The 11,648-nt window shown below is 66.2% G+C and overlaps 1 protein-coding gene across 1 annotated transcript in view; it reads left to right on the top strand.

The window, feature by feature from the left end:
• The first annotated feature begins 4,143 nt into the window (after positions 1-4,143).
• The window catches only part of AATK (apoptosis associated tyrosine kinase), a 40,160-nt gene continuing 32,655 nt past the window's right edge, over positions 4,144-11,648 (top strand). Inside the window, exon 1 of the mRNA XM_077166192.1 lies at positions 4,144-4,226. Within this exon, the coding sequence (XP_077022307.1) occupies positions 4,145-4,226 (82 nt within the window). The 5' untranslated portion in view covers position 4,144. The remainder of the gene's footprint in view (positions 4,227-11,648) is intronic.

The following is an 11,648-nucleotide window of genomic DNA, read 5'->3' as shown; positions in this document are numbered from 1 at the left end:
CGGGGGTCCCAGGGGGCCGCATCGAGGGAAGCCCCCAAAGGGTGAGCTCCTGCCGGTGGGGCATCCGGGGCTCCCGGCACGTGGGTTGTGTGTCGTGTCCCGGCAGCCGCATGGTGGCGTGGGGGTGGGCGAGTGCCCAACTGCCAAGGACCAGGCCAGGGGGGCTGGCCGGGGTCACGCCAGCCCCGAGGCCGCGAGAGACAGTCCGGCAGCCCCTCAGTAAGTTAAACATAGATTCCCCTGCAATCGGCACGTCTGCACCGGCACCAAGAGAGAAAGGAAAACCAAGCGGCGAGACGAAAGCCTGCGCAGCCACGGTCTCCACCCCCTTATCGGCGATCTGGTAGGGTGGGGAACACTACCCCTGGGCGCCCCAGCAGACGCCGGGTCCCCAGCGCGAGGCCATCGCGCAGTGGCGTGGCCCCGGTCGCGGAAGGAAGGCAGCGCTGGTGCAGGCCAGCCCATGCACAAAGCTTAAAGACACGAAGTAGATTAGAGGGGCTGGGGGCTGCGGGCTGGGCGACTGGGGAGGCACTGCTTGGAGGCATCACTCTGGGGCCATGAAAACATTTTGGAAGTAGGGAGAGCAGGCAGTTCACACTGCATGCTGCCAATGTGCTAAAGGCCAAGGAACTGAATCTAAACGTTGCAGGAGGAGCCCGGGATGGTGCAGGGTGACAGCACCCTTCCCCCCTCTATCCCCTCCTCGTCCCAGTCCCTGCACAGGGCCGGCCCCCTGTGGCCACTCATCTGCCCGAGTCTCCAGGCCTGTGCCTTGCAGGGGACACCAGGGGACCTGTGGTGAGTTCTGGGACGAGCTCCTAAGTGACACCCACTGACCCAGGGCCTCTGGGCTGGCACAGCCGGCTGCAACTGGGGCGAGGGGGGTACAGGCGCGAGGACAGCAGGCCTAGCCTCCCTCTGCCTCAGGCCCCCGTGTACCTCGGCACATGACTGCTCTGCTTTTGTTCGAAGACGTGACATCCTGCTCGTCGTGGGTTTTCCCGGTTAATCCTGACTCTCTGATGCATTAAAATATTATTTACCCTAGCTGCTGAGTTTGTTTTTAGCAGCTTTAAGGGGATACAATTCACGTGTCATACTGTTCGTCCTTCAGTGGCTTTGAGTATATTCACAGAGGCGGGCAGCCCCGGCTTCTCCCTAATTCCAGAACATTTCCGTCACCCCAAAAGGAAGCCCCGTACCCGTCAGCTGCCACTCCCAGCTGTGCATTCACCGATCTGCTCTCTGCCTCCCTGGATCTGACTGTCTGGACGTGTCATGTAAATGGAACTATACAATGTTGGTTTTCCGGCATCTGGCTTGTCTCTCCAAGCAGAGTGTTTTCAGGTCGCCACATGGAAGTGCATGGCAGTGCATTGCTCCCCTCCACAGCGGCAGGGTATGCCAGCGTCAGGAAGGCCACATGACGTATATGCCCCTCGAGGGCTTGGGGTGGGGGGGCTGTGTTTTCAGAGACCTCCATCTCAGACATGCTTCAGCCCCCAGGGACCCCATCCTGGGACAGGCAGAGTCTGGCTCACAGGCCTGCTGGCCACGGGGTACCCCTGGAGGGCTGTCACCCACCTCTGCCCATCTCTCCCTCCTGCGCGCCTTGTTCACTGGGTGAGCCCCCCCAGTGACCCCGCAGCCTCCAGGTCAGCAGCCCCAAGCCCCTGCAGATCTGCCCTCCCGAGGGCCAGAAGCCCCCACAAGGAAGTGGCTCTGCTTCCAGACTCGGCCTCGTGCATACCAGCTGGGGGCTGGACCTGGACAGACTCAGAGGCCTTGGGATCAAGGGGACCCTGAAAGGACACCAGTTCCCACCCCATGTTCAGGGATTGTGCAAGGAACCCCTGTGTGCCCCAATTCCTGCACCCTGCTTTCCTGCTTGCAGCCTTCCAAAACAGCGGTCAGAGGAATGGCTTGATGGTGGGCGGCCCTCGGCTTTAATGGGTGCCGCACTGGTCCTCCTGCCCCTGCGGAATCCCCCCGGGGACACAGTGCAGAGGGGGCTAGGGCGCTGGGCCCAGAGTCAGGGACTGCTCAGCCAGGGTCCCCAGAAGGAGCCGCCCCCAGAGAGCGCTGCTCTGGCCCAGCCTTGCAGGAACCCTCTGCTGCAGGCTGCACTGTGCGTGTGTCTGTGTCCATGTGTGAGCGTGTGCACCTCTGCATCTGTGTGCATGTCTGTGTCCCTGTGTGCACCTGTGTCTGTGTACACGTGTGTGTGTCGAGGTCCATGTGTGAGCGTGTGTGCACCTCTGCATTTGTGTATACGCATGTGTGTCTGTATCTGTGCACCTGTGACTGTGTGTCTGTGTGTACACTCTGTGTGTACGTGTGTTCGTGTCTGCCGTGTGTGCACCTCTGTGTGTGCACGCGCATGGATATACTCACAGGTAAACTCGTGGCACAGTCCCTGGGATCCCTGGGAGCCGTTTCCTGACCCTTACAGGTCACCAGGGTCAGCCAGGCGGATGCAGAGTGTCTGGACAGCAGCTCCCTCCCAACCCCAAACCAGCAGCGACTTCGGCCACGGGCATCTCCCTGCCCCCAAGCGGCCTCCCTGGTCCACACCCCCCTTTCCGGGGGGTGCAAAGACAGGGCCCTGGAAGCAGGGGCTGGACAGTGCTGGCTTGGCAGCCAGGACCCAGGAGAGGGTGCCCCACTGCACCCAGAGCAGGGATCCAACCCCTCAGAACCTCCTTGCAGGGTGGGGAGGGGCACGTCTTGACCCCAGGCCTCAGCCGGCCATGCTGCCAGCTTGTCCATGGGGGAGCTCTGGGTGCCTCGGACCCTCCCTGCCCCTCAAAGATGAGAGTGAGGTGGGTCACCAACTCTGAGGGCCCCCTTGGACCGGACCACAGGCTGCCACTCCCATGAGGCTCCTTTGCCCCCAACAGCAGCCTGGGGGTGGGGGTGTAAAGCTACCTGGAGCACCAGCCCTGGCTAGGACCAGAGGGAAGGTTCCAGAAGCCCTACCCTCCTCCATACACCCAAGGGGGCCGGAGTCTGGCTGCCTTTCCTTTGCCCGTATAAGGGGACCTTCTACAGGCAGGGTCCAGCTTAGAAAAAGGATGGCAGGGACTGCCCCCTCACCTCTTCGCCTCTGCCTGAGGCCCCCTGTCCAGAGGCTGGCCAAACATTTTCTCTGTTTTCCCCAAGTTTCTCAGTGTCTGCCCAGGGCTGGGGATCCCTCCTTGCACCCCCACAATTCCCCCTCCCTATAGGTAGGTCTACACCTCTGCTTACCTGCCCCAGCACCCTGGGGAGCTGCCCAGCAGGTGTACAGACTGAATGAATGAAGGAATGAATTCAGTGACATAAACTTAACTCTCCAAATCTCAACTACATTTTAATTCCTCCCCCCGGAACCAAAGGTCAATGGAACCCATGGGGACGGGCCAGGGAGCAGGTCCCCCCACTCCCACCCTCGGGGTCCCCAGTCCTGTGAGCCAAAACTCCTGCCGCCTCCGGCCCGGCCGTGGCCGCGCAGCTGCACCCGCCACTGCGCAAGACGGCTGCGGGGGCGCGCGCGGGCTGGAGTTGGGGGGGGGAGCGGGGCATCTGGCGTCCCGGGCGAGTTAGAAGTGGGGGGTGCGGCCGGCTCCTCCACGGGCGTCTCAGCGTGACCCGGACGAGGGGGGTGGGTGCCCCAAAAAAAAAACCTCGTCTCTCCCCTTCTGGGACCCCCCCCAGCAGGCACCGCCCTCAGGGCGCGCGGGCGGCGGGGACTCCGAGCCGCCTCCGAAACTTGCGGCCCGCGCCCCCGCGTCCCCTCTCTCCGGGGCGCCGCCCTCCCACTCGGCCGTGGCCTCCCGGGCTCCCGGCCCCCCCGCCGCCATGATTCCTCCGCGCCGCCTGCACCCCCGCGCGTGCCCGGACCCCACAGGGCCGCCTCCCGCGCCCCCACGCCCCCGCTCTCGCCCTCATCCCCCCACCCCCCCCGCCCCGCGCCTCCCCATCCCCCCGCGCGCGCTCCCGCCGCCGCCCGGGACTGCACCAGCCGAGCCCCGCGCCTCCCGCGCTCCCGCCGCCGTCAGTGCGCCCGGCGCGGGGCGGGTGGCGGGGCCGCGGGGCCGCGCTGGGCACCTGCGGGGCGGGGGAGGGGGCCGCGGCGGCCGGAGCGCAGCGCCCGCCCGGGATGCCCGCCGCGCCGCCGGCCCTGGCCATGTCGTCGTCCTTCTTCAACCCCAGTTTCGCCTTCAGCTCGCACTTCGATCCCGGTGAGTCCCCGCGCGCCCCCCACCTCCGCCCCCGACTCCGCGGCCCAGCCCCGCTCCGGCCGCGGACGCCCCCCGCTTCCACTCGACTCCCCCCACTGCCCGCCCAGAGGCCTCCTCCGAGCCGGCGAATTTGTTATTTCGCATGGAAATTAACCCCTTCCGCACCCGAGCCGACTCAGCAGAAGGAGCCGATCACAGGGACAGGGCCTCCCCCCAGCGCCCCTATACCCCCCGTCCCCCCGCAAGCATGGGCCCAGGTGCGCAGGGCGCAGCGGGGGATCTAGCATGGTGGGCACGGCCCCCAGCCCAGGTACCGGGGAATGTAGGGCCCAGGTCTGCTCCAGGTGTCCAGGAGAGCAGAGGTGGCGGGGGTGGAGGGCTCCTGGGTGGAGGGGGGCTGGGGGCTGGACCCAGCTCCTGCGCCTTAGGCTGAAGGCTCCTCCCTGGGCTGGGAGCCGGTTCTGGGGGAGCCCTGCGTGCCTCCCCCCACCCCCGGTGGCCACGGGCGGGGAAGTGGCAGCCATGGCTGGTCACGGGCTAGAACCCACAGGCCAGAGGCTCAGAGGAGAGCCCAGTGGCTCGCAGGCTGCCCTCAGCGGGCATCCAAAGCCCAGGGCAGGGGGTGGCGCCATCAGGCTGGCTGCAGGGACCCCACGCAGCTGGTGGCGTGTTTACCAGGGCTGCGTCCTGGCGCGGCGGGCAGCGGGGCGGGTGTGGGGGGCCGGGCAGCTGGAGGCTGTGTCCGGGGCTGGGGGCAGGGGCTTGCTTTCCTAGAGGGGACCCTCTGCCTGGAGCCGAGGCCACAGAGGCCCCGATTCCCACCCACATGTCACCAGAGCCCTGGCATCCAGCCAAAACAACGCTGATGCGTGTGATGGCTCTCCGGTCCCCCCAAAACAGGGCCCCATCCTGCGGGGCTGTACAGGGTCCCTGGGGCCCACGGGTCTGAAGGCATTTGCTTGGTGGAGGGGATCTGGGGGCGTCCTCAGTGACCCCTGGAGCTTGGGGGTCCCCTGGTCTGGAGTGAATCCCCCAGGACTCTGTACCAAGCCTGGGGTTGAGGGGCAGAGGTGGTCTGTAGGTGGGCTGGAGAGGTGCTGTCCTCCTGAGGCGGGGCTCAGCCTGTGGATTGGTGGCCTCTGACCTGCTTTTTGGAGGGGGGCGGGGTGGTTGGCGGAAACAGACCCTGGGATGGGGAACGCCGCCTGCCCCCCACGCCCTGCCAGTTGAGCTCTTCGCGGGGGCGCATACTCGCCCTGCACCCTCTCTGATTGCCCCCTGCTGACCTAGGGGTATGCTCCCTGCCCCACCTCGAGCTGCTGGCGCCTCTCGCAGAGGTTTCTGTCTGGAGACTCCTTGACGCCCACAGAACGTGTCAGCTTTGTGACTTCAGAGGGGACAGATGGTCAGGCGCATGGCGTCTCCCCTGGTGCGGGAGTGGACGGAGAGGTGCCGTGGGGCTGGATATGTAGGTGTGGGGCCCCCGAAGCGCCAGGGTGGCCTGATTGTCAGGGAAGCGGCTGGAGGGCGAGGGGGCCAGGGGTCCCTCACTGGGGAGCTGGGCTGCTTTTGAAGGCTCGGTGTCTGCCCCCATGTGGGTACTGGTGACCCCTCCAGACCTGACCCCCAGCTGGGACCCCTCAGCCGCCCTCAGCCCCCCTCGCCTGCTGGAGCCTGTTCCTCTGAGGCTTGGTGGGTGCTGGGTTTGTCGTGTGCATGGAGGGACTGGGCCAGCCGGGGCTGATGGGAAAAGCCACCAGGCCAGACCTGGACACCGAGGGCCAGGCAGGACGGAGGCAGTCAGCACTGGGCCGTCATGGGACTCGGGGAGTCCAGGTGTAACAGGCTTGAGTTTGGGGTCCAGGCGCGGCGCAGGTCGGACAGGGCTCCCTTTCCACCAGCCGGTGGTCAGGGCCCCGGCCTGTCACCAACAGTGGGTGACCAGGAAGCACTTCCTGGCAGGCTGCTTCTGTGCCAGGGGGTCTGGGGCCACCCGCTGGCCCCTCCAGGGCCTGTCCCTTCACGGGTCACCCCGAGGAGCCCAGGTGGCCATCGTGCACCCCAAGCCTGCTCACTGGCCCCAACCCCGTGGGCCCTCTGTGCCGCCATTTTCCAGCCTGGAAAGTGGGCATTCCTGAGGGCCATGCCTGAGGGCCCGGGTCATGTCCCCAGCAGGGCCGGGCAGGGGTGACCTGCAGGGCTGAGCCTGGGCCGGGGGTCACCAGCACCACATCCTCCAGGACGTGGAGGGGGGCTCTTGCCATGCTGTACCCCCAGCCCATTGCCTTACCACATGCCCCTGACCTCACCCTCACCCCACGGAGGGTCCCCGACGGAAGGGCCCCTTGTCCCCCGCCGGCACCCACCCACCCATGGCTCACCCCTGGGCCTTCCCTGGCTGTGGAGACAGAGATGCAAGGGAGGAGAAAATGAGTCCCGGTGTGGCGTAGGCTGACCATCAGGGGGGCACATCGGGTGACCCTGGGGACATGACTTGGCCTGCCTCCTGTGACACTGTGACCCACCTCTGACCACTATCGGGCCACCTGGGGCCCGGGCCTTGGCCTGCACTGTGACCCTGTGGAGCTTGGTGAGGGCCGGTCCTGGGGTGCAGACAGTGCCTTCTTGGGGCGATAGGGTCCCAGCCGTGGGCTCGCTCACCGAGACCCTTAGGGTGCAGCAGGCAGGCTGACATGGGTTTGTGGGGAGGGCCCAGGCGTGCCCTGGACACAGCGTGTGATGGGCGGCCCCGGCCCCTCTGGCCTGGGCCGCAGCAGTGGGGGCGGGGACGGTTTCTATTCCGGAACATTCTCCAGGAAGCCAGGCAGCCCCTTCCCTCACTGGGTGGCCTCTACCCACAGGGCCTGTACACACAGGTGTGCGGGCTCATGAACACTCACACATGTGAACACCCACGTGCTTTTGCACATGCATACACACCAGCTTTTGTGCATACCGCACACTTGCAACACATATGCATGCCCTGACACGTGGAAACGACATACCCCTCTGTTTACATACGCACACCGCTAGGTGCTTACACTCATAGATAAACACATTGCCTCATGCACACACTCACATGTGTACCTCGCATGCCTGCAAACAGGACACGCATATCTACACACCCAGGTACGCTCACACAGATGAACACCTGCACCTGCCTGAGTCTTGCACACACGTGTGATCCCGCGCGCACACGGGTCCATGCACATGGGCCCTCGTGGGGGATGGGTCTCTCAGGGCACAGTTCCCAGGGTGGCCCGTGGTGGCCCTCCTGCCACATGTCGCCTGTGGTCCCCTGTGGCAGGCAGCCCCCAGTCAAAGCCAGAGCTCAGGGCTGTCTCCAAGCCCCCGTCCCCGCCCCCCGGGCCGAGCCTCTCTCCCCGGCCCCAGGTAACCCCTCACCTGCAGGTGGACTCGCCTTCCATCCCATCAGGCCCCTCCTGCTTGGGTCTCCCCTTTCCCCTCCTCTTGGGCCCAGCACCTCCTGGCCATGGCTGGGCGGTGTGTGGGGGGGTGAGGCTGGAGCACACTTAACCTGGCTTGGCCCTGGAACCCCTCCTTCACTCATCCCTGGGCCTTCCAGGTGGGTGAGGGGCGGCCACCCAGCTGTGCTGGGCAGGAAAAGAGACCCCTGCCCTGTGTGCCCTGAGGAGGTGGCCTGGGGACCCCTGTGGACTGGTGCTAAAAGGGAGGGGGGCTCAGGTGCCCCACGGCTGCCTGGGGGGCTCTTAAAGCTGGGTGCCCTGAGCCTGTTTCTCCCTAAGATGTGCGTGACCCCGCCTCCTGCCCCCTGTGCACCCACCCCTGACCACTGCTCTGCGAGGAGGGCCCCGGGGGGCCGGGGCAGTGGGGTAGGGTCCTGGGGCCTGGGTGGGTTGTATGCGTTCCCAGGACGCCGACCTGTCCCCCCCCCACCGAGCCCCAGTGCATGGTTGAGGGCAGTCTCGGGCCCCAGCCGTAGGAGCTCGGGATGCATTTAGGGTCCTGGTGTGTCTCCCCTTGTGGTGGCTTCCCTCACCCCACACTCCCAGGAAGCTGCTTCTCCCTGCCGCCCCCCACCCCGAGGCTCAGGCTCGGCAGGCGGGTGCGGGGGGCCGCAGTGGCAGCCGAGGGGAGGGCTGCGGGGCTTGCTGGGATGGGGCTGGACGCCACGAGTGTCCCACTCTAGCCCCGCTCACGGGGACCCTTCCCCCACCCAGTCGAGGCGAGTCCTGGCCCCTGCGGCCCTGGGGCAGGGGCTGGGGTGGGGAGTGGGCCTCGCCCCCCTATGGGACGCGAGCTGGGTGACCTTCGCTGAGTGACCTGGCCTGGTCCTCATGTCTGGGCAGTGCGGAGGCCATGGCCTGGGTGTCCTGGTGGGGACGCGCCTGCCCAGTGGGCCCCGTGCTGGGATGGCGTGGGGGTCTTGCAGCCTGGGGCCCGCCACCTGTACAGGGGAGGGAAGGGGCTCCGGCCACCCGCCTCTCACTGTCCTTCCTGTGTCCTTGTGTGGGCTCAGTGCCCCCTCCTCTCTGATGGTGGGGTGTGCCGTCGTGTGCCACCATGTGCCCGTGGGGCACGTGGCCTTGCCAGGGAAACCAGCCACCAGGACATGCCCGCCTGGCCGTGGCTGCGGGTCCCCGGGCTGCGGGCAGAGGCTGCGAGGCACTGTGTAGAGAGGCGGGAAGGGGGGTGCCGCCCTGCTAGGGGGAAGCTGGTGCTTGCTTGGTGCCCTGCTGCCCACCCTTGGAACTCCCAAGAGTGCTTGACGGGTGGCTCGGAATTTTCCTTCTGCCCTGGGCCCTGCAAATCCCGAGGTGACCCCGGTTGCCTCGGGGCCTGGCAGGCTTCTGAGCGGTGTCACTGTGGCCGTGGCGGGGCCCTCTCTGTGTCCGCAACTGAAGACAGACGCGCCTGGGGCCCGGGGGTGGCGGTGGAGGGTCCCATGGTGAGCCCCTGGGGAAAGGAACCCGATTTCGCTGGGATGCTGCCCATGCAGAAGTGGGTGTGCCTTTGATGTCCACAGGCCACTGCGTACCCGCCCCGGGCAGACAGAGTCCCCGGTCCCCCCAGCCCTGCCCGGCACAGGTGGGGCCGCTCTGCTCGACCTCAGGCCGGGGCTTGTTTGGTCTCTGTCCTGGGAGGCCAGGACATCCGTCATCCTTGGCCCAGCCCTGCTGCCCCGGGTGGGGTGGGGGCTTCTCTTGAGGGCGGGGGGTGGCTCCGCCTGGGTCCCCAGACTGAGCCCTGGTTCAGGTGACATGGGGGAGGGTGCCGGGGGCCCCCTTCACTAGTGCCTTTCTTTGGGGGGTTGGGACCAAGCCCCCCCCAGCAGCAGCAGCAATAACCCCTCCCCCCCTGTGTCCCCCCGTGCCCAGCTGTGGGATAGCCCCTGCCCTCCTGGCCAGGTCCCCCCACCCCCACCCCTATTTATTTAATTTAACTCCACCTGTCTTGGTGGTTGTTCCAGATGGCACTGCCGGGCACTGTCTAGGCGCGTGCACGCTCTCCCCTTCTGCCTCTCGCCTGTGCAGTGTCCCATCCCGTGGCTCTTGGAGTTGTGTCTCTGTGTGGCACTTTAGGGCATCGGTGCCCCTCAGGAAGCACGGTCTCTGCCCTGCCCCCACCCACGGCCTCCCCGTGTCTGTCGGGGTCCCCCTGGGCCACTCGTCTGGGCGACGCATGCTGGTGGCTCAGGCCACTCTCACTGACCCCTGGGGGCAAGGCCACCAAGCTTCTCCAGGTCCTGTTGTGGGTGCCGGCACCTCTCACAGACAGACGCACTGCCTCCGCCACAGACGTCTGTGCCTCGTTCTGTGCTTACCTTCCTTCCTGGCTGCGAGCGTTTCGGGGTGCTGGGGGTCCCCAAAGCCTACCGAGTGCAACTTCTCCTGACTCTGCATCCCAGGGCGCTGCGCTGGCAGCTGGGAACAGGCCCTGGGCCGTCGGCAAGTGCTGCCTGAGCACATCCCTCTCTGTCTCTCTGTCTGTCCCTCTGTCCCCGGATAGCTGGCTGTTGGCATGAGTAGCTCACCACCAGCTGTGGGCCACCCTGTTTGTCCTGGGCCCTGGGGACTCTGCTCTGGGCAATAGCTGAGGACAGGACTTCTGTCCATCCTGCCAGGTCTATGACTGGGGCTGCTCCCCCCTTGTCCCCTACCCCTTCTGGAGCCCCCAGACCTGGACGGCCTTGTCCCTCCACTGTCCCCACGGCTCCGGGCAGGGGCTGGGAGAGAGCGAGAGGGATACCCCCGGGGACCCTGCCTGAAAGTGACCGTGGCCAGCATGCATTCCACAGCCTCGAGGAGTCGGCCATGGCTGTGGTTCTCACCCCTGTGGACCTCCAGGTGAACCTGTTCGCCCCCCTTGCGGGTAGGTGGGCAGCCCCTGCCCTGCCGAGCGGCGTGAATGTGGAAGTGGTGCCAGCGGGTGCGTGGGGGCCGAGGAGGGAGCCGGCCAGGACCGCGTCCCTGTCCACGCCGTCCCCACATAACCCCCACTGAGCAGGGCCGCGTGGTCTTCCCGCCGCCGGGGGCAGAGGGCTGGGAGTTCCAGGTAGGCCTGGGGTCCTGGGTGCATGCCCCAGGGGTGCCGGAGAAGGTCGAGGGGTGCCTGTGGGGTTTGCGAAGGCATCACTGGTCGCAGCTGACCCACCTGTGCTCAGCTCAGCCCGGAGAGGTGGGGCAGGAAGCGGGTGGGGGGCGCGGCACTGAGTGGAGGTGTCGGGACCCTGCGTGGGGAGCCTTCAGGGGGGCACTGGGGAGCTTGTTCCGGCTTGAGGGACTGAGCTTCTGGGTGTGTGTGCACATGCATGCATGTACATGTTTGCAAGTGTGTGTGTGTGTGTGTGCACGTGTGTATTGTGGGTGTCAGCACCTGTGTGTGTGTGTGCATGCATGTGTGTCTGAGCACAAGGCTGTAAGGATGTGGGCATGCATGTGTGCAAGTGAGCGAGTGAGTGTGCTTTCCCCTAGCACAGCCACCCTGCTCGCCCCTGCAGGCCCACGACCCTCTCCGAGACCTTCTGGACTGCAGACCCTGTTTTCTTTTCTGGCCCATGCTGGCTGCAGGGAGGGACGTGCACCCGGCAAAGCCGGACCCCCAGGCAGGGGGGCCAGGGGAGGGTGTGGTTGGAGGAAGTGTTCCACAGCCCTGTCCGCGGTTTACCTGCTGTAGGATGAACCCACATTTTGGGGTGTGGCCGCCCTGTGGTGTCAGGGGTCTGCACGAGCAGCAGGTGCCACCTGGGACCTCGGGGTGGGCTCTTGTGGCTGTCGTGGTCCCTGGGCTGCCGCTTCGGGTCTCTGTCACCTCTGCAGAATGGAGCAGCCCCTTCCAGCCGCTGGGCGCTGGCCTCTCACTCTCTCGAGGGCGGCCTGGCTTTTAACAGACACCCCTGACCTTTGCTTTGTCCTTGGCGTGAGTGGTTTTCGGTGCTGT

This window comes from Tamandua tetradactyla, chromosome 6 (genome assembly GCF_023851605.1).
Source record: "Tamandua tetradactyla isolate mTamTet1 chromosome 6, mTamTet1.pri, whole genome shotgun sequence".
NCBI lineage: Eukaryota > Metazoa > Chordata > Mammalia > Pilosa > Myrmecophagidae > Tamandua > Tamandua tetradactyla.
The sequence above is the reverse complement of the archived record's forward strand: the minus strand, read 5'-3'. Positions and strand labels throughout refer to the sequence as shown.